Source organism: Elgaria multicarinata, chromosome 19 (genome assembly GCF_023053635.1).
Source record: "Elgaria multicarinata webbii isolate HBS135686 ecotype San Diego chromosome 19, rElgMul1.1.pri, whole genome shotgun sequence".
Lineage (NCBI taxonomy): Eukaryota > Metazoa > Chordata > Lepidosauria > Squamata > Anguidae > Elgaria > Elgaria multicarinata.
The window spans coordinates 1,923,528-1,949,620 of NC_086189.1; the positions used below are offsets into that span (position 1 = coordinate 1,923,528).

Consider the following 26,093-nt stretch of genomic DNA (forward strand, 5'->3'; position numbering starts at 1 on the left):
CTGACACATGGGGTGTGGAAGCGAGCAAACCACTGCCCCCACATTATGCTCTTAGGAGAGGGGTGGAGGAAGCAGCAGCAAACAAAATGTTCTCTCTCTCTCTCTCTCTCTCTCTCTCTCTCTCTCTCTCTCTCTCTCTCTCTCTCTCATACCTTCCTCCACTATGCTGATAGTCCTGATGAAGGAGGATCTTCCGGAGGCCTAAATAAACTGTATTCTACACTATTATTTATTTCATTTGTACCCTGTCTTTCTACCAAAAAACAGCACTCAAGGCAGCTTACAGGCACAATTAAAATTCATTAAAACACTATAATTACAGGATAAAATAAACAGCATGCAAGAGCCCAACAACAGCTTTGACTAAAGCAGTCTTTGCCTGGCTGAGGATGGAGAGCAGACAGGGAGCGAACGTGGCCTCCCTTGGAGGGAGTTCCACAGCTTGGGAGCAGCCACCAAAAAGGCCCTCTATGTGTCGCCACCCAACGTGCCTCTGAAGGCGGAAGTCTCAAAAGAACAGCCTCTCCAGAAGACTTAATGGCCCGGCAGGCTTGTATGGGAGAAGGTGGTCTTTCAGGTAGCCTGATCCCAAGCCGTACAGGGCTTCCTATGTCAGAACAGCACTCTGAATTCTTCCCCAAAACAGAAGTTGCCAGTGAAGTTGCTGTAACAAGGAAGTCATGCGCTCCTTGTAGCCAGCCCTGGTCAACAGTCTGGCCACAGCATTTTGGACCCACTGAAGTTTCTGAAGAGGGTTCAAAGGCAGCCCCATGTAGCATGTGTTACAGTTGTCAACAGTGGATGCAATTAAGGCATGCACAACTGTGGTCATATCAGGCGCCTCTAGGAGTGGACGCAGTTGGCACACTAGCCTCAGTGGTGCAAACACACTCCTGGTCATCGCAGATCCCGGTTCAGGACCGCAGGCTGCACGCCTGAATCTTCAGGGGAGGGCAGCTCCGTCCAGGCCCTGTGGAGTCCCTGCTCGGCCTTGCAACTAATTTAATGTCCGGATTAAACTTCCATAGGTTTGCCCTCGCCCAAATGGGCACCAACCTCTCTATTCATCCCCCACCAACAAGGGCTGGTCTGGAGGTCTTTTCTTTTGGGCTGGCCGGTGGCAGGGGAGGTTGGAAATGCTTTCTTAACAAAACAAAAAAGGTTGAGCTCAAGAAACAAAGCAGTACTATGTATTTTGTTTGTCACTGGACTATGTTGTTGTCAATAAGTCCAGGGGGAGATGACATATTTAGAAACTATTTTCAGAACCTTCAAATTTTAAAAAAAGCAAAAGACATAAATGTTGCACAACTGAATATTAGAAAATGGTGCTCCAGTTCTCGCCAGAGATTATCCTGATGTTTGGACAATTTAGAAACTAAAACTAAATGGGAAAGAAAATAATATTCTGGTGTCTTTTCTTCACTGAAAATGATTTTTTATTTATTTTATTTTATTTATATATTTATTACATTTTTATACCGCCCAATAGCTGAAGCTCTCTGGGAGGTTCACAAAAATTAAAACCATCATAAAAAGCCAACAGTCTAAAAACACAAATCCAGTTTAAAGGCTCTCCCCCACCCGAAACGAATGGATTTGTGAACTATGAACAGTCTACCTCCCTGCTCCATTTATGGACACTTCCTGTTCATTCAGTTTAGGTGATATGACCCCTACCTGCCCCTCTCTTTTTGCCTTTGTGGTGCTGGGGTGCCTGCTAAAAAGGGGGCTCATTCCACTCCCAACTCTCTGGTCTACATATTCCTATCTCAGGGTTTCGCCACACACTCCTCGCTCACTTGCAGTGATGGCATGGAGCCCCAGGGGCAAGTGGCCTGGGGAAGGGAGAGCCCTTTGGGCCCAAGGGCTCCAGGGCAGTGGAGCAAAGTAATCAGAAATGGACGGTAGAAAGTGCAATTGGTACCTGTGGTGGCCTTGCTTCCCGGGGATCCAGAATTTGGAGCGCGGAACATCTGGGACTGGGACGCCGGTGGGACACCGGAGGGAGTGCGTTGGAGGAGGGAGGAACACCGGATTATGGACGCTGCTGGCGTTTTTTTGCCCGACTGGCTCGCTTGGGTCTTCACAGCCATGAAGAGTGGAGATCGAGAGTACTCTGGATATGAACACTCAGAACTAGTGCCGGGATAGACAAGTCAATGCCCAGAATCTGCGCCTGCCGGGGGCTCTCCCCCTCCCTATGCACCACACACGCTCCCCCAAAGCCCGGCACAAGCTGGGAGCCTGGCTCTGGCCAGCGGCCTTGCTTGGCCTCCCCCAGCACAACAGAGCCTCTCGTTTGCTCTAGGGGGCAAATCTCTGCAGCCTCACAGAGAAAGCTCCAACCCACCCCAGCCCGTCTCAATAGCCCCATCCGTACTTGGAAGAGGGCTGGGCAGCTGGAAAGCTTTCATTGGCTTTGGGCTGGGCTGACTAACATCCCAAGCCAAGAGGAAGGCTCCCTTATGGCCCCCAGCCAGGACAGTCCCACCGGTTCTGAGCTGGTGCCTCTACAGAAGCCCTTTCCTTTTGGAAATAACTCGGATGTCCACCTTTAATTGACTCATTGATTAGATAAACAGACTGAAAGCCTTCTTCACAGACATGCACCATCTAAAAAACAAAGTAGTCATATGCAAACCTATGCAGACTTAACCAATTAATTCATCAATTTAATTGATCAACTAAGATTTCTTTTAGGGTGAAAGCTGTAAAAAAAGAAACCAGGCCATCTTGACTTATCCTTCAAAGTATGGGGGAAGAGGAGGGAGAGTGGTGTGGATCCGCCTTGGTAAAAAAATAACTTTACATGGCATCCTGTTTAAGTCCTATAAAATTGAGTCGCACAAGCTGCGGAGGACAAAAAATCTTCATGGTGGGGGCGGAGGGAAGCACAGAAGATCACCAGGAATTCCTACAGTCATTTTTGGGGGGCGCCAGCTAAGATTGTATGAATTGATTTCCCCTTCTTAACTTTTGTCTGAGCCGCCTTTCGGACACAGCTCTCCTGAAGGAAAATATTCACGCATGCCTAGGAATTCCCATAGGAAAGATTTTATCTAGCTCACAGTCTGAGCAATAAGCCATGTTGCACTGTGAGCTGGGAAAGGCCACTTCATGGTGACATTTCCTCGCTCATCTTTCCATCCTTAATGCTCTTCTCAGTGCACCCCCACATGACAAAAAGCAAGGTAACAAACACGTGCAATTCAACCCCTGAACATCTCAGCTACGCCTTCTACTTTGTCACTGTTTAAAAACCCGCAGCCGCCATGATCTTCCTCTTGTAAGTGCTGTTACGATTGTGCACAAAAAGACTGCAACTTGACCCCCGAGATACCTGCCCAACTGCTGTGCAGAAGAGCAGCGGGATGGGGGCGATGTTGGCTGCCTGGCTTACCTCCCCAGCCCAGAGCTTTTGCCCAGCCTGGCCTTATCTGGCGCTGCCTTGGCTATCTCTTCTCATGTCACCACCATTATGCTTGACCACCAAGTCATCACCATCATGGCCTTGCTGCTGTTGCGCAAAAAGACCCACCTGTGCAAGGGACAAAGAAATCTTCCCAGCACACTACGTGACTCATGAAAGTGCTGCTCCCAATCCTGTGGCTAAACCACCTGGGGATTTTTAGTTGGTGAAAAAAATCAACCTAAGGCGTAACCCTGTGCAGAAACAAGCCCTACTACTCCCAGCTGGTTGTAAGACTCTTTTGGCCTAGATATGCACCTTTAGGGTGCAAACCTATCCCTGCTTTCCTCAGAGTCAGCCCCACTGGGGCTTCCTTCTGGGTAGAGATGGAACTTTAAAGGGGGAACAGCAGGTGAGCACAACCTGTTGTGCTGGTGTGGAGAACAGAAAGTGCTTCTCTCAAAACATCAGAATTCGGGGTCTCCCAATAAAACTTGGCAGCATCTTCAGGACTTCATACAACAGCCCTGTGATTTATGGAATTCGCAGCCACAGGATGCTGCAACCCTCTTTAAAAGTAGATGAAACCCATTCACGCAGGCAGGAGCTGTTGTTGGTGGCTACTGGCCATGATAAGGGCTACATAGAACCTCCAGCTTCAAAGGCAGTCTACCTCTGAATCCAGGAGCTGGGGTGGAGGTGGGAAACACCAGCAGAGGGCACTCTTGCCTTCACGTCTCCCAGTGTTAAAACAAGAGGCTCAGCTGCAAGGATCTCCAGTCTAATGCAGGTGAGGCTCTTCTCATGAGAATTAATGCACAGTCCTGCCCTCCAATTGAGTGACTCTCTTGGCATCCACCCCTGCCTGGTCCCTCTCACTGCAGCTCAGAAAACGGCCATCTCCAGCCCAAATCAACCTATTCAATTTGGGGAGGGGGAGGCGCTCACTGCCAACCCTCCTGCTCAGAAACAAAACCACCCATCTATCTGAAAAACCCACGTATTTCCCTCCATCACACACACAACTTTTAAATTTCCCCCGACAGCCAACCCACATAGGCAAACTGCCCACAAAAGACACCCGCCAAAAAACAATCCCACAAGCAATCATTCTATCGCCCCCACCCCACAACCCTGACTGTGCCACTGCCTGAAAGGGACCGTTCACACTTCACGGCAGCAAATTGTGGGGTAAATAACCAAAATTTGCTGAAATGCGGGACATGCACAAGCTGCTTCCACTTTGTGTAAGCAACCTATGAACACCCCTTCCATAGGTTATTGCGTGATGTGCAAACCCAGACACTATGGGTTGTTCCATAGTGCAACCCAGAGTTAACCTATTATTTGTTTTTAGGTTTGTAGGCATTTGTAGTTTGTTTTTCAAACCAGAAATGTCTCTGGGTGTCCCCCAGCAAATCATGGGTTAATTAACCCATAGTTTGCTGACATGACGTGTGAACTGGATCAATGATTGTGGGTCTCTTTATGTAGTTCAGAGAAGAAGAGTCCAAGTGGGCTTTGCCCAACATATCTCCTTAGCTATTCCTTTCCCCTCCAGCTCCTGGCTACCGTTCCCCCAGTCCACTGGCTCTGGCATGAGCATGGAGACAATGCCTGATCCTGGAGGGTGCTCTGCACAACTTCCTCTCTCACAGGAAGAGCTATGAAGCTCAGGTCCACCTAACCAAGTTAGGAAAAGAAAAAATAATAAAACAACCAATATCATCCTGCCCTTATACAAATCTATTATGCAACTCCACTTGGAATACTGCATACAGTTCTAGTAGCTGCACCTCAACATTCCCTTGGCACACCACCTTGAGTGCTATTTTTCTTGGTAGCAAGGCAGGGTACAAATCAAATCAATCAATCAATGGAAAGGACAACCAAAATGATGGAGGGCCTGGAGCAACTCTCTCACCCAGGAGAAAAGGTTTCAACATTTGAGGCTGCTTAATTTAAAAAGAAAAGGTGAAAGTAAAACGATGGATTTTGCTACCTGAAGATGTAGTGATGGCCACCCACTCTGACAGCTTTAAAAGGACATTACACAAATTCATGGAGGATGGCTCCTAGTCTTGATGATGGATCTAAATTCCCATCAGGATCGGAGGTGCTGGGCCTCGGAATCTCAGATGCTGGGGAACATGAAGGGGAGGGTGCTCTGTCCCACTTTATTAATTCCTTTAATTATTTAAGTTATTAACAATTATAACTTAAATACTGAGCAGGTATTGAGCTTTATCTGCTCAAACCCATCAAGGCAGCGTACAACAACTGCCTGTTGTTGTGGATTTCTCACCGGCAGCCGGTCGGCCCCTGTGTGAACAGAGCACTGGACTAGCGAGGCCTTTGAGGCTCTGATCCAGCCTCAGGGCTCTTCTCAGGTTCACCAAGGACCCAGGCAAAGAGGGTTTTTCTTCAGATTCTGCTACTTGATACCCTTTTAAGCCAGAAATGTCGGAACTGAACCTGGGACGTTCTGCACTCAAAACAGAGGCTCTGCTGCTGAGGAAGGTGCTGAAGAAGCCTTTGGGCTGCTTCCATATAAATATCTGGCCTGCTGTTCGCAACCACTGCTGGCAATCAGCCTTGATCCACCCACTGACGCATGTGCACACACACAAAACAATGCGGGGAGGGAGCAAGAAACCAGCCACAGGAGCTGTGTGCTGAAAGCTGCAACAGAGGAGGCAAGGAGCTTCCACACTCCCTGGGAGATGGAACGCAACCCTATGCATGTTTAAGCAGAAAAGAGTCCTACCACTCCCAGCATGCTTTTTAGGCTCTTTTCTGTCTGAATTTGCATAGAGGAAGTCCAATGGAAGTTTCTACCCTGTCAAACGCATCCAGGAGTCACTGCCACAGAAGTGAAGCCTAAGTGCATGGAGCTCTGGTGAAGCTCATTGCCTTGCTTCTGGCTTCCCTGCTCCACCCTGAGCCAAATCTAAATTGTAAGCTGCTCTTTTGGCTTCTTTCACTCTGAAGGAGCATCGGGTAAACCAGGGTGGGGAACCTCAGGCCCAGGGGTCAAACCCGGCCCTCCTGGAGCCCCAGTCGGCCCTGACAGAGTTCTGTGCGAGGAATCATAGAATAGCAGAGTTGGAAGGGGCTTACAAGGCCATCGAGTCCAACCCCCTGCTCAATGCAGGAATCCACCCTAAAACATCCCTGACAGATGCTTGTCCAGCTGCCTCTTGAAGGCCTCTAGTGTGGGAGAGACCACAACCTCCCTAGGTAACTGATTCCATTGTCGCACTGCTCTAACAGTCAGGAAGTTTTTCCTGATGTCCAGCTGGAATCTGGCTTCCTTTAACTTGAGCCTGTTATTCCGTGTCCTGCACTCTGGGAGGATCGAGAAGAGATCCTGGTCCTCCTCTGTGTGACAACCTTTTAAGTATTTGAAGAGGGCTATCATGTCTCTTCTCTTCTCCAGGCTAAACATGCCCAGTTCTTTCAGTCTCTCTTCATAGGGCTTTGTTTCCAGACCCCTGATCATCCTGGTTGCCCTCTTCTGAACACGCTCCAGCTTGTCTGCGTCCTTCTTGAATTGTGGAGCCCAGAACTGGACGCAATACTCTAGATGAGGCCTAACCAGGGTCGAATAGAGAGGAACCAGTACCTCACGTGATTTGGAAGCTATACTTCTATTAATGCAGCCCAAAATAGCATTGGCCTTTCTTGCAGCCATATCGCACTGTTGGCTCATATTCAGCTTGCGATCTACAACAATTCCAAGATCCTTCTCGTTTGTAGTATTGCTGAGCTAAGTATCCCCCATCTTGTAACTGTGCCTTTGGTTTCTATTTCCTAAATGTAGAACTTGGCATTTATCCCTATTAAATTTCATCCTGTTGTTTTCAGCCCAGCACTCCAGCCTATCAAGATCACTTTGAAGTTTGTTTCTGTCTTCCAGGGTATTAGCTATCCCATCCAATTTGGTGTCATCTGCAAATTTGATCAGCGTTCCCTGCAGCTCCTCGTCCAAATCACTAATAAAAATGTTGAAGAGCACTGGGCCCAGGACTGAGCCCTGCGGCACCCCACTCGTTGCCTCTCCCCAGTTTGAGAAGGTTCCATTGATAAGTACTCTTTGAGTCCGATTCTGTATCCAACTGTGAATCCACCTAATAGTTGTTCCATCTAGCCCACTTTTAGGTAGTTTATTAATCAGAATGTCATGTGGTACTTTGTCAAAAGCTTTGCTGAAGTCAAGATATATGACGTCCACAGTATTCCCACGGTCCACAAGGGAGGTTACCTTATCAAAAAATGAGATCAAATTTGTCTGACAGGACTTGTTCTTGACAAATCCATGTTGGCTTCTAGTAATCACTGCATTGATTTCAAGGTGTTTACAGATTGACTTCTTTATAATCTCCTCCAGAATTTTCCCAGGGATGGATGTCAGACTGACTGGTCTGTAGTTCCCAGGTTCTTCCTTTTTGCCCTTTTTGAACATAGGGACGTTAGCCTCCTCCAGTCGTCCAGCACCTCACCCGTCTTCCATGATTTTGCAAAGATAATAGACAATGGCTCTGAGAGTTCTTCTGCTAGCTCCTTCATTACTCTAGGATGCAGTTCATCGGGCCCTGGAGATTTGAACTCATTCAAAGAAATTAGGTGTTCCTTGACCATTTGTTTATCAATCTCAAACTGTAATCCTGCCCCCTCAACTTCAGCTTCACTTTTTCCAGGGGGGTCATAGACCCGCTTTTGGGAGAAGACTGAGGCAAAGTAGGGAATTGAGCACTTCAGCCTTTTCTTTGTCATCTGTTATCAATTTGTCCCAGTCCCCAGTCACTGGGTGGTTCCCGGCTTTTGTGAAGTTCTTCCCCCCTTCTAAATGGCTGAAAGGCCTCTCTGGCAGGAAGCGCTTTTAGCTCAAACTGGCTGGTTTGCCCCGGCCACCACTGGACCATGGCTCTTTAGAGGGCCTCTGAAATGGAATTTGGCCCTCAGGCTGAAAGAGGTTCTGGGTGGCACAACGACCACAGCCTGGCCGGGCTGTGTGTGCATGTGTGCGCATGCAGGCTAATGCTTGCATTTAAATACCCACCAGCACCATGGCATCCCCATGCACCAAGGGCTGAGCCATGCACTTGCAAATGCAAGGTGGACATGCAGACGTCCAGCCTCCGCTCTGCCGCTCATGGCCTCCTCTGCCACAGCTTTGCATCGCAATGGCCAGCAGCTGCTTGCTGTGAAAAGCCTTTGCTCCCAGCCACACAAGAAGGTGGATCCCAAGTGCTCCCAAACACACAATGCCATGGCCCAATACTCACTGATGGGGGCGTGAAGGGCCACGTGCTCCTGGTAGGGAGTGTAGTACTTGTACTGCTTGCCACAGAACTCGCAGGTGTAGTTGCCAGTTTCTGCAATAGAAAAGGACTCTTGTGAGACTCTTGGAGGGAGGGAGGGAGGGAGGGAGGGAGGGAGGCCAGCCCTCACACTGGGAGTTCCCCACAGCTTCTGTATCCAAACATGGACCTCACTGCTAACAGGGATGTGGGTGGAAAAACTTCCACCTTGTTTCAGACAAGTAATTTGTTGCTGGAAAGATCCTGTGGGGGGCATTGAAAGGCAGAGCACCTTTGTCTGCTTGACCCACCCCGCTTCCCTGGACAGCAAAAGAAGCGGCTTTTGCAGAGGCCCCTTCGGAGGGAGCAAAGGCCCAGAAACTCAGCTTGGACCTCAGAGAGTGGAGATAGGATTACATCTTCAGTGTATTGATATTAAGCTGGAAGCAAAGCAAGACAGGGGTGGGGGGAACTGATACACTCCCTGGTGAACAGCTGCCATATCTTGACACTTGTCCAGGATCAGTTTCCATTTTATCCCCAATAAAAAAATGGGAACTTTTTCTCCTATATTGGAAGAAAAAGTCATCTGCAGCGTAAGAAATGCATAGAATACCAGTCAAATTCAGCCGCTGCACAGTTGTAATTTACTTTTTTTCAGAATACAATCTTCCTCTCCCTCTCTCTCTAACCTATAGCTCTTCTGAGAGTACTAAAATTAGTATGTGGGTTGTTTTCAGTGCCTCTGTGTATTTTTCCCCCTTAAAAACAAAAAATGATTTGTTCACACATCACGGAGGCAATTCCTAGGTTGTCTAACCAAGGAATTCTGGGGCTGAGCAGAGCACACAAGTCACACACTAATCACTTAATAACCCAAGAATGCCCCATTTCAGGGTTATTTCATAACATGCAAAACCGGAAATACTGGATTGTTTATGGGCAATCCATATCTGCCCATGGGGCATTCCTGGGTTGTTTATTAAAAGTGGAAATGATGCTCATGCACTCTGCTCATCCTCACAATTCCTGAGTTAAACAACCCAGGAATTGCCACCATTATGTGTGAACTGAGACACATCTTCAAATATTTACAATTAATCCAATAAAAATAACTTCCAAGAAAAACTTTGAATTTGTTTGAACAATTACACCACATTAAGTGTGCTTTATTGATTCCCCAACCCACATGTAATTAAATACTTCAAAATACACTTTGAGAGGTATTTATATGAGCACATAAAATTAATACACCATCCCTGGTTGTTGCTGCTTTACTTTTGTTTACAAAATATTGGCCAAATTCATAGAATCATAGAATAGTAGAGTTGGAAGGGGCCTATAAGGCCATCGAGTCCAACCCCCTGCTCATTGCAGGAATCCACCCTAAAGTATACTTGACAGCTGCCTCTTGAATGCCTCTAGTGTGGGAGAGCCCACAACTTCCCTAGGTAACTGGTTCCATTGTCGTACTGCTCTGTCAGGAAGTTTTTCCTGATGTCCAGCCGGAATCTGACTTCCTTTAACTTGAGCCCATTATTCCGTGTCCTGCACTTTGGGATGATCGAGAAGAGATCCTGGCCCTCCTCTGTGTGACAACCTTTTAAGTATTTGAAGAGTGCTATCATGTCTCTCCTCAATCTTCTCTTCTCCAGGCTAAACATGCCCAGTTCTTTCAGTCTCTCTTCATAGGGCTTTGTTTCCAGACCCCTGATCATCCTGGTTGCCCTCTTCTGAACACACTCCAGCTTGTCTGCGTCCTTCTTGAAGTGTGGTGCCCAGAACTGGACTCAATACTCTAGATGAGGCCTAACCAGGGCCGAATAGAGAGGAACCAGTACCTCACTTGATTTGGAAGCTATACTTCTATTAATGCAGCCCAAAATAGCATTTGCTTTTCTTGCAGCCATATCGCACTGTTGGCTCATATTCAGCTTGCGATCTACAACAATTCCAAGATCCTTCTCATTTGTAGTATTGCTGAGCCAAGTATCTTGTAACTGTGTATTTGGTTTCTCTTTCCTAGATGTAGAACTTGGCATTTATCTCTATTAAATTTCATTCTGTTGTTTTCAGCCCAGCACTCCAGCCTATCAAGATCACTTTGAAGTTTGTTTCTGTCTTCCAGGGTATTAGTTATCCCACCCAATTTTGGGTCATCTGCAAATTTGATAAGCGTTCCCTGCACCTCCTCATCCAAATCATTAATAAAAATGTTGAAGAGCACTGGGCCCAGGACTGAGCCCTGCGGCACCCCACTCGTTGCCTCTCCCCAGTTTGAGAAGGTTCCATTGATAAGTACTCTTTGAATCCGATTCTGTAGCCACCTGTGGATCCACCTAATAGTTGTTCCATCTAGTCCACTTTTAGCTAATTTGTTCATCAGAATATCATGGGGCACATCAGATCCCAAATGACTGAGGGCATCAGGAGGCCTTCTAATGAAAAGCACCCACATCAGTGGCAGCAAGATCACAGAATTCCTTCCTTGGTGCTTAAGGAAGGCCCTTTAGGCTGAGTTGGCCTGGGTGTGCTGAGCTGCCATCACCCCAGGGCTAAGCGTGTCCTCTGCATGCTAACAGAGTTCCCAGAGCAACCCTTGGACTTCCTGGTCAGCTTCCTACATTCCGAGGATTCATACATCTAGCTATTGACACTGTTCTATTATGTGCTTTTTAGTGTGGTTCTTTTGTCATGATTGATCGAAATTCTTTTGTGAGCCACTTCATGAGAAATGCATTTTTCTCCCTCTCTCTGAAGTGCAAGATATCAATAAGTTTATCCATTAGAGGAAGGTCTTTCCCAGCCACGAATCTGGAGATCAACCCTGGGACCTCCTGCACGCCACACGCTTGCTCTCCCTTGGGGCTGTGGTCCCTCCGCTGCTAAACAACCGTATTCCACCTGGGTTTGCAGCAGATATAAGCAGCCGTTCATTCAGGCTTGAATGCGCAGGCCTACCTCAGCCACAGCAACTGAATTTCTAAGCAATGCAATCCCTTTCTACAACCCAGCAGGTAACTTTGGCACACAAGTATTACGTCGAAAGCTGGTTATTTACTTAAGTTGCAAACTCGGTAAGTCATACTTGGACCAATCTTCTGAAACGGCTCTGGCTCCTCTTCCTTCACTTCTTCCTTCGCAATCATTGCTTGGTCGTAGGGATCTGCGAGAGGAGAGGAGGGAAACGTGAGACAGCGGATGACCGCCACCATCACCGCCGCCCCATGAACATCCTCCAAGGGACGTGAGGGAAGCCCAGGACTTCGAGATACCGGAGCTTGAGCCGAGAACTTTAAAATCTGCCCCTCCTCCCTTATTCAATGCAAGACACACACACCCAGCCTCTGGCATGGATTAAATCTAGAGTATAATTGGTTGAGAAAGAGAAGAAAGAACCTGAAAAACATTTTAGCCACTACACCAAGTGTGGTGTAGTGGGTAAAGTGTTGGACCGGGAGTTCGGGAGATCCAGGTTCTAAGTCCCCACTTGGCCATGGAAACCCACTGGGTGACTTTGGGCCAGTCACAGACTCACAGCCCAACCTACCTCACAGGGTTGTTGTTGTGAGGATAAAATGGAGTCGAGGAGGAGGATTATGTACACCGCCTTTGGTTCCTTGGAGGAAAAAGGCAGGATATAAATGCAAAAATAAATAAATAAATTTCTCACGGTCTATTTTCCCTTGCATAGATTTATTTTACCTTGTTTGAACTTGGGCCATCAATGGATAAAAAGCAAAAACGGAGTCTTGCGGCACCTTGAAGACTAAACCATTTATTTCAGCATTTGTCTGTTCTGCCCACTACATTAGATGCAAAGTATTTTACACTGATTAACTAAAGACCTATTTGTTTGGCCAGATTTCAGCTAAATTTGTTTTGTTGCATGGTGTAAACTATTATTTATCTGTGTTTTGCTAGTTCCCTCCTGATTGATTGGTTTTTTGGTCCATGTGGTATGCTTTTATTGTGTTTTTATTAGTTGCATCCCGTTTTGGGATTATTTTATAATGTAAAGTGTATAATAAAGTTCATAAATAAACATTTTCCGTTGATAATCTGCCTGTAAATCAGTTAACTGGCCTATTTAAATAAAACTTATGTATTACCAATCCAGGATATTTATTTGTTACATTAATATCCTGCCTTCTTCTTCCAAAAAGCCCAAGGCGGCATCCATGATCCTCCCTCCTCTACCAACAACCATGTTGTTGGGGAGTGTGACTTTGTGGATTCTCCTAGATCTCTAGACAGCTTTCGATACCTTTGACCATGGTCTCCTTCTGGGACACCTCTCTGAGTTGGGAGTGGGAGGTGTAGCATTGCAGCGATTTCACTCCTAATTGAAGAGTTGGCTCCAGAAGGTTGTGCTTGGCCTCGTGGATTCTCCAGTATGGGGCTCCACGGAAGGTTGGTTAGGGGTCAGAAGCTGCATTTTGTGCAAAACACGGCAGCCAGATTGATAACAGGGACAAGGCAGTCTGAACATATAAGGCCAACTCTGGCCTGCCTGCACTGGCTGCCTGTATGTTTCCGAGCCTTATTCAAGGTGCTGGTTTTGACCTATAAAGCCTTACATGGCTTGGGACCTCAATACCTGACGGAGTGCCTCTCCTGACACGAATCTACTCGTACATTACATTCAGTATTTAAAGCCCTCCCCCAGGGAGGCTTGGAAGGCTGCAATAAAAGGGAGGGCCTCCTTGGTGGTGTCCCCCGCCCCACACTTTATGGAAAGAGCTTGGGCCAGTTAACATCACCCTCTTTCAGGCATTTGGCAGCATATTATGAGCTTTTAATCAGGTCCTGGATTTGTCTTATGGCTGATTATTTAAAATAGTTTTAGATATATGTTGTCTGTGTGTGTGTCCTGCTTGTTTATAGGTTATTATGTCAATGATTTTACACTTCGTATACATTTTAATGGGTTTGTTTTTAATGGTTTTAATATTGTAAACTGCCCAGTATAGAAATGTAATAAGTATTAATAACAACAACAACAACCCTGTTAGGAAGGTTAGGCTGAGAGTCGGTTACTGGCCCAGTGACACTCAGTGAGCTTCATGGTTGAATGAGGACTTGAACCCAGGATTCCCCAGTCCAGCATTCTAACCACTACACCACATTGGCTCTCAGTAGCACATCACCATGGATTACAGACATTTGAACAGTATTTTTTAAAAAAATAGATGCCAAAGAAAGCATGAGATACCTTGCAACCTAATACACAAAGATTACCAGTTGTGATTAGAAATATTTGTAATACTTCTCTCATTTCTTAGCACAGTAACTCAACAGAATCAAAATAGCTTCAAAAACTAAACAAAGCAGGCCCCTGACTCTTATGTCCCATCAATTCAAATTTCTCCTGACCAAACAAACTGACTACAGCTTGCAGGTGCAAATCTGCTTCCAATCCCAGCCATGGAGGGCTTCCAGCCAGGCATCACAAACCACTCCGGCAGCTGCTCCAGTTGGGCCTGCGTGAGTCGCTCTCTATCCCCCTGGCACCCACAAAAGCTAGAGCAGAAGCCAGTCGTCCAATAGACATCGAGCCACTCATTGTACACAGGCAGCCAAAGGGTGGGCATCTGCATGGCGCACCTTCAGGAGGCTGCTCTGCTGACTGGGCACGAACAGCCCTGCTATGCTCAGCCAACATGGGGAGGGGCCTGGGCAAGCGCAAGGGTGGCACAGTCTGCCCAGGGGAAGGAGCAACGGGGTGCAGGGCAAGGCCTTACGGAGGAGGAACGCTCTCTGTTTTCTTCTGTAAAAGGCTGCTTCCTATACTTTTAGATTGTGCTAAAGAGCCACACTCAAACCACAGCGAACAAGTGAGCTTGGCCATGGCCAAGCGGGGGACACCACCCCCCTCGCCTTTTGCTGGTGCAACCATGAGGAGACTGGTGTAGAAAAGCTACTGTTTGTGATTACATTCAAAGTTACATGTTTCATTCAAACTATGGTTTTATTGAAACAAGCAGAGATCAGCGTGTGGTTTCTGATCCTGGCTTGTTTTAGCAACTCACAGTTTGAAGTAACCGCAAATACTCCCCATCTCCTCCACAGGGCCACACTGAAGGAGGAGAGAGGAGGAAGGTGCAAAAGCCAAAGGGTTGCCCAGGCTCACTACGTAGCGCCGATCTCCCCTTTGACAGGGTGGCTGAGCCGGACCACAGCCTCGGTCCCAGCACCGCTGAACAGCCCAGGACAATGGCACTCACCATCCACTGCGTGCAGGTCTCTGTGCTCTTGGAAACAACTGTAGTATTTGTACTTCTTCCCGCAAATATCACACGTGTACCTGAAATTATCTGTAAGGAGGAGAGAGTGCAGGCACTGAGGAACTCCACAGAGAGCCACTCTTTCCCCAACGTGTCCCCATAGTGCAGGCTCTTGAGTAGCCCATGGACTACCAACACATCAAAAAGATTTCACCTCAACCACAGTAGCAAGATGGTCCACCAGTTCTAATCAGAAGCAGGGACAGGAAATGGCCAGGGGGTAGGGGGTGGGGACTGGCATATCTTTCCGGCACCTACAGATTTTGACTTTCCCCCTAACCTCACAGGGGGAGGTGGAATTTCACATTCCTGGGGCCCAAGAACTTTGGGAGGGTGGGAGGCTCCAGCCCCTCATCAAGAAAATTAGTTGTGGGCACTTTTTCTACTTTTTCATTATTGCTGGGGGTGGAGTTACAGGAGATCTATTTTTTTTTATAAGGCTAGAAAGCTCTCACTGGCCCAGGTTACCAGGAAGACCCCACTATTTGCTGATAACCTGCCCTGGAGGAACTTTTTCCCCATGTTTTACTTTTAAAAATCTGTTTCTCTTCCCATGTGCAGGACACCATTAGCTTCACTTCTATCCTTTCCCATACCAGAACTGCCGATCCAGACAGGTCAAGTTGTTAGATGTGTTTTTTGAGTGGCCTAATTAGGGAAAGATCAATGGACAGGTTTAACAAGGATAAACAGTTAAATCAGGGGCAATCTGGGAGGGGTCTGAGGGCAAGATACCCCCTTATTTGTTTGCTTTTTAAGCACAGTTTCCTCTGTGGGACTTTGCAGCAATCTTGCCAGACGATCAGAATGGTTGTGTGGTTGTTGATGCAGAAAGACCAGAAGGGCCGTGGACACTGTGGTCGTGGACAGCCTCAGAAGAAGGAAATATGAAGGCAAAGGCAGGCAGCTACAAAAGAGAGGGCCTCTTGGCGGGGGTGCCCAAATCTTTCAGAGGCAGGAAGCTGGTGTGCACCAGTTGCTGGGGAACATGGGTGGGAGGGTGCTGTTGCACCCATATCCTGCTTGTGGGTCCATGTGTGAACAGACTAGTGGGACCCGGGGTTTGATCCAGTATGAGGGCTCTTCTGATGTTCTCCTCAAGTATGCATGCTGGGCGCCTTCTTTTAGGACACAGGCAAAGGCCACCCAGGTCTCTCAGACTCTTAATCCTACTGGAGATCCTCTTGGGCGCCTTTATTGGGCTATTAATTGCTGGTTCCATTGGTTTTATCTGCTGTTTTTATTTACAGATTTTCACTGTCATATTGTGTATATTTTAAAATCCATATTGTAAAAACCCTCTGGTGGGAAGTGAGAAAGAAATGCAATAGAGGCAAATGCTTGTAAACTACATCTCTTTCCCACCCTTCCTCCAAGTGGCCCCTGCAGTGGCTCTCCACCACTCACGCATTTTTATCCTTATCTGTCTATCCTGGGAGGTCAGTTAGGCTGAGAGACAATGATGGGGCCAAGGTCACCCAGGGAGTGTCATGGCTGGACCTAGCCTGACGCTGTAACCACTGGACCAAAATGGCGAAGTATGCATTTTATTTTCTATTAGCTCTTTTTATGTAGGCCACTTCAAACATCGCAGTGGTGGAAAGGCAGAATTTATATCCTTTTCAATCGGTCAATTAGTAATGAGGGAGGAGAGAGAGAGAGAGAGAGAGAGAAAGAGGGCCCTAATGTAACCATTTATTCCTTGGATGGAAAACGGCCGCTGCCACAGGTTGGTCATCCAGTCTGGTTGGTGACACACTTTGACCCCTGCTCAGCCAGAGGGACAGGACTGGCACATCCCCTTTGGTGGGCTCAGGACATGCTGAACCCTTCTCTCTGGATGAGCGCTGCCATCTTGGTTCACCCAGCCCAGCACCATGTGCTCTGAGCAGCAGCCACAGCTGACTGGCAGACACGGTTCTTCCCCTTTACTGGGGACGGATCTTCTGCACGCAAAGCAAAGCATGTCCTCTACTACTGCTAAGCTACGGACCCCTCCCCTAGACACACACAGGAAGTTTGTTTGTACTTACTGCCTTGGGAGACGCCTTCGCCCGACGCAGCTTCTGTGTCTACGCAGAGAGAAAGCCTGGCTTTAGAAACTAGATCAAACCTCTGAACAGCACATTACCAGGAGACGAGGCCCCCAATCACTGCCTTTTCTCACGTGCTACTCGCAAAGAGGCAAGCGCCCTCCCCGGGACCAGGGCCAAAGTGGGTCTGGAAAGAACTTTCTCCTGTCTGGGCTCCACTGGGCACAGGCCTCGCATGGTTCCCTGACAGCCTGGGTGGGTGACCTGCGGCCCTCCAGATGTTCCCATCAGCCCTAGCCAGCAAAGCCAGTGATGGGGACAATGGGCACTGCAGGCCAAACAAGCTGGAGGGCCACAAGTTGCCCACGTCCTACAGCACGTGGCTTGGCTTTGTATCCCGAGTCGCCTAGAGGCAAAGTTCAAGTGGGGGGTTCTCCTAGAACCATCTCTGTCACTTGAGGCTCAGGTGGCCTCGGTGGCACAGAGTGCCTTCTACCAACTCCGGTTGGTGGCCCAGCTACGCTCCTATCTGGACAGGGATAACCTAGCTTCAGTCATCCATACTCTGGTAACCTCCAAATTAGATTACTGCAATGCTCTCTATGTGGGGCAGCCTTTGAAGACGTTTCGGAAGCTGCAGCTTGTGCAAAATGCAGCGGCCAGATTGATAGCTGGTGCAGGGAGGTTTAAGCATATAACACCGATTCTGGCCCACTTGCATTGGCTGCCTATACGTTTCCGAGCCCAATTCAAGGTGCTGGTCTTCACCTATAAAGCCCTACATGGCTTGGGACCGCAATACCTGATGGAACGCCTCTCCCAACATGAACCTACCCGTACACTACGCTCAACATCTAAGGTCCTCCTCCGAGTGCCTACTCCGAGGGAAGCTTGGAGGGTGGCAACAAGGGAGAGGGCCTTTTCGGTAGTGGCCCCCCAATTATGGAATGATCTCCTTGATGAGGCTCACCTGGTGCCAATATTGTTATCTTTCAGGTGCCAGGTCAAGACTTTTCTCTTCTCCCAGGCGTTTAATAGCATTTAACAATGCTAAGTTTGTTTTCTAACGGCCCCCAGAACTGTTGTTTTAAAATGGATACTGTTGTTTTTATACTGTTTTTAAATTTGTATACTTTTTAATGTTCACTGTTTTTAACTTTTGTAAACCGCCCAGAGAGCTTCGGCTATGGGGCGGTATATAAATGTAATAAATAAATAAATAAATAAGTGGCAGTTCCTAAATGCATCCCTGTACAAAATGACAATGTCCCCTGGCAAGATAAGTGGTTGTTATCTAGGTACGTGTTCATGCCATGATTCTGTTGAAATACAGAAAACACGGTGGAGTTGCTTTTTCAGGCCCTGAGGATCTCTGCTTCCTTTTTCTTTTTAAGGAGGTTTCTAGTCCTTGAGATTGCAAAGAGGTGCTTGAAAGTGGAGGACGATGCTTGTTGACCTCTCTACAAGGCAGAGCAGCAGCTGGCAAAGATCTGCAATGATTAAGGACTGGGGAGTGTGACATTCATGCCCTAAAACCAAAATGAAATGATGCAAGGGCGTAACAGTGGCAGAATTAGGCAAGATTTAATGGTCCCTTTTGGCATTTGATTTACATGCAGCCCTGTTCTCTTGATTTGGGGCGATGAGATTGTTCACCAAGAAGAGGGGTGTCGCTCTCTGTGGTATGCGGCATTCAGCACCCCAGGGGAAAACAGTCAGCAAAGAGGGCACCACCAAAGTCACCCGGCAGCTTTCCTAGGAGAGGAGCTGCCGCCACCAGCCTCCCGACCTCTTCGCCTCTCTGCCTGCCTGCCTGCATGTTAAGGGAGCTTTTCCTCCTCCTCTGGTGTGCTCCCATCGGTGCTGGGGACAGAGCCAAGGAAGGGCGGGAAGGGAGGAAAGGCACTTGGACGTTGCAGCGCTTGGTGCAACCTGCATCTCCTTTTCCGCCCACAGTCCGGTCTAACTCAGCAAGATCTGCCTCACGCCTTCTGTGCTCCATCTTCAGACCATCACAAATGGCAGACCTGGGAGCCTTCCTCCAATGCCCAGCTTTGTCTCTCTCTTCTCTTCCCCACCCCTTTTGGGAATTTCAGCATCCATCCTGAAGAAGCATTCTGTCGAATTCAAAAACTTGCTCCCTGCTTTGTGACATGTTTACTTGGCCTTAACAAAAATATTCACCCCGCTGCGGTTCCTGAGCAAGAGTGTCTGGCTGGAGGATCATCCTGGGAACCTCCCCTCCTAGCCAAACATGAACCCTCAGCATCACAGCAGAATCCTTAGAAAATGTTCACTACGATTGTTTGAGCTGCACAAGGGGGTGAACAGGAGAACAGTACCTCGATGTGCTCGGACGTGGGTCTGGAAACAATTGTAGTACTTATATTTCTTTCCACATATACCGCACTCGTAGGATCCTGAAAGACAAACATATGGTCGTTTGAGATTGGATACAAGCAGGCAGAACTCCATGACTCCCATGTCATTCAACCCTAAATCCACGAGCCCCCTCAAAACGAACACTGTTCAATGCTTGGGTGCCTGTAGCCCAGAGCCCTACAAGGAAAGACTACAGCAGACATCCTCAAGCCACGCTCTCCAGACATGTTGAGACTACAACCCCCACCAGCATGGCCAAATGGAGTATTTGGAGCTCTTTAGACAACTGAGGGGCAAAACACAGGAAGAGATGGATCAAGATTGCGCAGCGGGTGGTGAAAGGCCAGGGACCTTTTCCCCAGTGGGGAGGACGCAGCACAGGTGCAGCAGCCCCAACCAAGCTGGCTTCACTGCAAGCGAGCTTTCCCCAGCTGTCTGGAGCTCAGTCCCCAGCCAGTGCCGGCCACTCTGTCATCATCTGGCCCGCGAAATCCATCCCCACCCTGAGGTTCCCCACCCTTGATACTGTTTTACACTGTTGTTTTTATATTTTTGATGGTTTTAAATTTATATACTTTTTAATGTTCACTGTTTTAACTTCTGTAAACCGCCCAAAGAGCTTCGGCTATGGGGCGGTATATAAATTTAATAAATAAATGGATTCTCCAACCCCGCAGTATGGCACTGAATTCTGACTGGGGGACAGCAATAGCAGGAGAGATCTACTGAAAGTCCAAAAGGATGTCCAGGGCTGTTTTGTCCCCAAATTAGCCCTATTAAGGTTGTCAAACAGGTTTATTTATTTAACTGATAAGCCATCTGGTGTTTAACTGGTTCATAGAATCATAGAATAGCAGAGTTGGAAGGGGCCTACAAGGCCATCGAGTCCAACCCCCTGCTCAATGCAGGAATCCACCCTAAAGCATCCCTGACAGATGGCTGTCCAGCTGCCTCTTGAAGGCCTCTAGTGTGGGAAAGCCCAAAACCTCACCAGGCAACTGATTCCATTGTCATACTGCTCTAACAGTCAGGAAGTTTTTCCTGATGTTCAGCTGGAATCTGGCTTCCTTTAACTTGAGCCCGTTATTTCTTCTCCTGCACTCTGGGAGGATCGAGAAGAGATCCTGGCCTTCCTCTGTGCGACAACCATTTAAGTATTTGAAGAGTGCTATCGTGTCTCCCCTCAATCTTCTCTTCTCCAGGCTAAACATGCCCAGTTCTTTCAGTCTCTCTTCATAGGGCTTTGTTTCCAGACCCCTGATCATCCTGGTTACCCTCCTCTGAACACGCTCCAGCTTGTCTGCATCCTTCTTGAATTGTGGAGCCCAGAACTGGACGCAATACTCCAGATGAGGCCTAACCAGGGCCAAATAGAGAGGAACCAGTACTTCACGTGATTTGGAAGCTGTACTTCTATTAATGCAGCCCAAAATAGCATTTGCCTTTCTTGCAGCCATATCGCACTGTTGGCTCATATTCAGCTTATGATCTACAACAATTCCAAGATCCTTCTCGTTTGTAGTATTGCTGAGCCAAGTATCCCCCCTCTTTTAACTGTGCCTTTGGTTTCTGTTTCCTAAATGTAGAACTTGGCATTTATCCCTATTAAATGTCATTCTGTTGTTTTCAGCCCAGCACTCCAGCCTATCAAGATCACGTTGAAGTTTGTTTCTGTCTTCCAGGGTATTAGCTATCCCACCCAATTTTGTGTCATCTGCAAATTTGATCAGCGTTCCCTGCACCTCCTTGTCCAAATCATTAATAAAAATGTTGAAGAGCACTGGGCCCAGGACTGAGCCCTGCGGCACCCCACTGGGGAGTGCCCTGGGCACTCCCCAGTTTGAGAAGGTTCCATTGATAAGTACTCTTTGAATCCGATTCTGTAGCCAACTGTGGATCCACCTAATAGTTGTTCCATCTAGCCCACTTTTAGCTAGTTTGTTAATCAGAATATCATGGGGCACTTTGTCAAAAGCTTTGCTGAAGTCAAGATATATGACATCCACAGTATTCCCACAGTCCACAAGGGAGGTTACCCGATCAAAAAATGAGATCAAATTAGTCTGACAGGACTTGTTCTTGAAAAATCCATGTTGGCTTCTAGTGATCACCACATTGATTTCAAGGTGTTTACAGACTGACTTCATTATAATCTGCTCCAGAATTTTCCCAGGGATGGATGTCCGCTAGCCCCTTCATTACTCTAGGATGCAGTTCATCGGGCCCTGGAGATTTGAACTCATTCAAGGAAATTAGGTGTTTTCTGACCATTTGTTTATCAATCTCAAATTGCAATCCTGCCCCCTCAACTTCTGCTTCACTTTCTCCAGGGGGGTCATAGACCCGCTTTTGGGAGAAGACTGAGGCAAAGTAGGAATTGAGCACTTCAGCCTTTTCTTTGTCATCTGTTATCAATTTGCCATCCTCATTAAGCAGTTGAACCACCATACCTTTCCTCTGTCTTTTACTACTCACATATTTGAAGAAAGCCTTTTTATTTCTTTTAGCATCCCTCGCTAACCTCAGCTCATTCTCAGCTTTAGCCTTCCTGACGCCATTTCGGCACTTCTGCGCCACTTGTCTGTACTCTTCTTTTGTAGCCTGGCCTTCCTTCCACTTCCTATATGTATTTTAGGTATTTTCTGTTTTTAGGTCATCTCTAAGCTTTTTGTGGAGCCACATTGGTTTCCTCTGTTGTCTTCTATCTTTTCTCCTTGTTGGAATTGTTTGTAACTGTGCCTTTAAAATTTCCTTTTTTAGATACTCCCACCCATCCTGCACTCCTTTTCTCATTAGGCTCACTTGCCACGGGACCTTACTTATTATAGTTCTGAGTTTATTAAAATCAGCTTTCCTAAAATCCAGAGTACGTGTATGGCTACACTCAACTTTTGTCTCCTTCATAATCAAGAATTCAAGTATGACGTGGTCACTTTCCCCCAGAGTTCTCGTAACTGCCACTTTATCCACTAAGTCATCCCTGTTGGTCAATATCAAGTCAAGGATTTCTGATCCTCTAGTTCCTTCCTCCACTTTCTGTAGGAGAAAGTTATCACCCACACATGTCAGGAATTTCTTGGAAGGGCCGCTTTTGGCAGTATTTGTCTCCCAACAGATATCAGGGTAATTGAAGTCCCCCATCACTACTACATCACACTTCCTTGAAACACTGGCAATTTGTTTCTCAAAAGTTTCGTCCTCGTCTTCTCCTTAATTGGGGGGTCGGTAGTAGACTTCGATTATCATGTTCCTTTTATTCCTTGCCCCTTTATTTTAATCCAGACGCTCTCGATGGGGCTCCCAGTCTGATCCACCTGTATTTCTGTGCAGGGATTGGTATTTTTAACATATAGTGCAACTCCACCTCCCTTTCTATTTCTTCTGTTCTTTTTGAACAAGTTATATCCTTCAATTGCTATATTCGTCATGGGAGTCATCCCACCAAGTTTCAGTTATACCTATCAAGTCATATTTGCCTTCATGTAATGAGAGTTCAAGTTCATTCTGTTTGTTTCCCATGCTCTGGGCATTAGTATATAGACATCGAAGACCATGTGTTTTATAGTCTGGCTTTGTTCCTACATTGTTGCGGACACTGTTTTGGGGCACTATTGGAGCTGTTCTCTGTACTGTGGTGCATTGGCCTTCATCCATTATTGCCTCAAAGTTTACGTCTCCCGCCCCCGTAAGATTCAGTTTAAAGCCCTCCTGATCAAGTTCTTCACGCTGTGGCTGAACACATCCTTTCCAGCCCTTGTGAGGTGCAACCCATCCCTTGCCAGCAGTCCATGTTCCAAGTAGCGTAGCCCGTGGTCCCAGAATCCAAAACTCTCACGTCGGCACCACCTTCGTAGCCAGTCGTTCATCTGGAGTATTTTTCTTTCCCTTTCTAATCCTCTTCCAAGAACCGGGAGATTGGATGAGAAAACTACCAGGGCCCCAAAGTTCTTCAGTTTCCTTCCCAGAGCATCAAAGTCAGAAATGATTTCTTCGTAGCTCTGCTTGGCGACATCATTTGTTCCCACATGGATGAGAAGAAAGGGGTATGTGTCCGTGGGCTTTATGAGCTTCGGTAACCCTTCAGTCACATCTCTAATCTGTGCTCCAGGAAGACTGCAAACCTGGCAAGTCCATGGGTCTTCATGACATACTTGGGTTTCAATCCCACGCAGCAGGGAGTCTCCCACAATGATTACTCTTCTCTTCTTCTTGGTTGACCTACCTACTGCCTATTGTTCACTGTTTCACGGTGTCTGCTGTACTTCTTCCTCTGCAAACTGTCCTTCAGACCCATCCTCCAAAAGCAGAAAGCGGTTGCTTAACTCTAATGGTTCCTCTGGTGCAGAATGCCTTCTAGTTCTTCTGCTCCTAACTGTCACTCTTTTCCAGAGAGTTTCCTCTTCATTGGCTTTCCTCCCCTCAGCATACTCCACTTCTGGTTCAGCTGGCTGTTGCTCTTCAATCTCATGTGCTTCTTGTTGCTGTTGCAGTTCCACTGTTCGGTCTAAGAACTCCTAGTCTTCTCTTATTCTTTGGAGGATTGACACTCACCGCTCAAGTCCTCTCACTTTTCCTCCAAAAGTGCCACCAGCTTGCACTTGTTGCAGGTATACGCCATGTTGAGCTCAGGCAGAAACACGAACATTGCACACCCTTTGCAGGTCACCACCTCTAGGTACTCCTTTCCGTCCATATTGTCTATTTCTGCTTTGTTTTTTTCCTTTCTGATTATAGTGGAATTGCCTTTGCTTTATCCTGTCCTCTCTGAAGGTACACAACTATATGAGTATGTCTTAAGGGAAAATAAGATCTTTTGGTTGTTGGGGTTTTTTTGGTGGTTTTGTGGGGTTTTTTTCTCTTTATGTTTTTCTTTGTTTTTTCTCCCTTAGAGGCCTCCCCCTTGACCTCCCCTGCCGAACTCCCCGTCAAACTCCTGTTTGCTCTTCCTGTTTTTCTCTTCCTGTTAGCTCACTCTCTGTTCACTCACTCTCTGGGAACTGGCTTACTTTTCTAGCTTCTACTTGAGCTGGGCCAGCTGCTCTTCCCTGCTTCTGTTCAGCTCCAAGTCAGGAAACAGAATGAGGTCACTGGGAGGCCAACAACAATCAACAGCAATCAGGCCACTGATTGCGGAGTACAGAGTACAATCAGCAATCAGGCCACACACCCTTCAGGTCCTGCAGCAACTCTCCACAGCCACCCCTTCCCTCCTTCACTCAGCACTCAGGAGCACATGGCAAGCACATGGCCTCTTTGAATTGGCAGCCTCCTGGATTTCCTTGAGGTTTCTCTTCTCCCCCTTACCTTGGTCTCCTCGTCCCCTACACTCCCCCTGTCAAACTCCTGTTTGCTCTTCCTGTCCGCTCGTTCTCTGGGAACTGGCTTACTTTTCTAGCTTCTACTTGAGCTGGGCCAGCTGCTCTTGCCTGCTTCTGCTCAGCTCCACGTCAGGAAACAGAATGAGTTCAATATATATTTGAGGATTGCAAAAGTATTTCTTGGTAACTTTCAGGGCTGTAGCACTCCCAAGGCAGTGCACAACAATGAAACACACAATAAAAACTGAAAAAGTAACAAAAACAGCAACAGCAGCAAACATTCTAAAAAACAATGAACACCAATTACATGTATATCTTGCAAGGAACCCAAGGCAGCTCTCCCGTCATCCTCTCCATTTTATCCTCACAACCCTGTCAGGCCAGTCAGGCTGAGAGTCTGGGACTGGCCCACCAAAGACACCCAGTGAGCTTCATGGCTGTGGTTCTTTGAGTGGTCATCTCTGCATTCACACTTAATGGGGGGGGGGGGTTCTGCGCTTGCGCGGAGTCTCGATCAGGAGTTCCAACAGCTGAGAAACGTTTTAGACGGGAACTCCTCCCTCACCATCATGTGTATATGTACCTTGTTCCTGCTTAATCCCTCAGTTCCTTGAGACCGCTGTATTGATCTTGAACTAAAGGATTTAGCCGAACTGTCAGTACCAACATGATATTGACACAGAAGCGGGGACGGGGGGTAGTGTGAATGCACAGATGACCACTTGAAAAACCACAGTTACAGGTAAGCAACCTTTCATTCTTCTTTGTGGTCTCTGTGCATCATACTTAATGGGGTGATTAGCAAACTGACTTACCAGAGGTGGGTATGGTATCCATCACTGGAGGACTGACGACAGCACTGCCCTTCTAAATCGGGAGCCGGTCTGGTATGTAGATTGACTTAGTAGTGGTGGATAAAGGTCAATTGCGAAGCCCATGTGGCTACTTTGCATAGGTCTGATAGGGAGGCTCCTTTAGCAAAGGCCGTTTATTATTATTATTATTATTATTTATTTATATAGCACCATCGATGTACATGGTGCTGTACAGATAACACAGTAAATAGCAAGACCCTGCCGCATAGGCTTACAATCTAATAAAGTTGTAGTAAACAATAAGAAGGGAAAGAGAATGCAAACAGGCACAGGGAAGTGTAAACAGGCACCGGGAAGGGTGAAGCTAACAGTATAGAGTCAGAACAAACTCAAAGTTTAAAAGCTATAGGGAAAAGAAAAGTTTATGTTGACACTGCCCATGTGGAGTGGGCTCGTATCTGTGATGGGAGTTCTTTCTTAGCGATCCGGTACGCTAGGCTAATGGTCTGCCTAATCCATGCAGCTATCTGCTGAGATGAAACT

The 26,093-nt window shown here is 47.2% G+C and overlaps 1 protein-coding gene across 5 annotated transcripts in view; it reads right to left on the reverse strand.

Annotated features, from left to right (window-relative positions):
• The window catches only part of ZNF618 (zinc finger protein 618), a 131,231-nt gene that overhangs the window by 19,199 nt on the left and 85,939 nt on the right, over window positions 1-26,093 (reverse strand). For 2 of the 5 annotated variants that reach the window (XM_063144454.1, XM_063144452.1), the window contains exons 4-9: window positions 19,378-19,455; window positions 17,036-17,074; window positions 14,943-15,032; window positions 11,804-11,881; window positions 8,701-8,790; window positions 1,928-2,119 (exon numbers count right to left, since the gene is read on the reverse strand). In XM_063144454.1, coding sequence (XP_063000524.1) covers window positions 1,928-2,119; window positions 8,701-8,790; window positions 11,804-11,881; window positions 14,943-15,032; window positions 17,036-17,074; window positions 19,378-19,455 — 567 coding nt within the window. Of the gene's footprint in view, window positions 1-1,927; window positions 2,120-8,700; window positions 8,791-11,776; window positions 11,882-14,942; window positions 15,033-17,035; window positions 17,075-19,377; window positions 19,456-26,093 lie in introns of all 5 variants that reach the window. The other 3 variants (XM_063144451.1, XM_063144449.1, XM_063144450.1) reach the window with 2 other exon arrangements.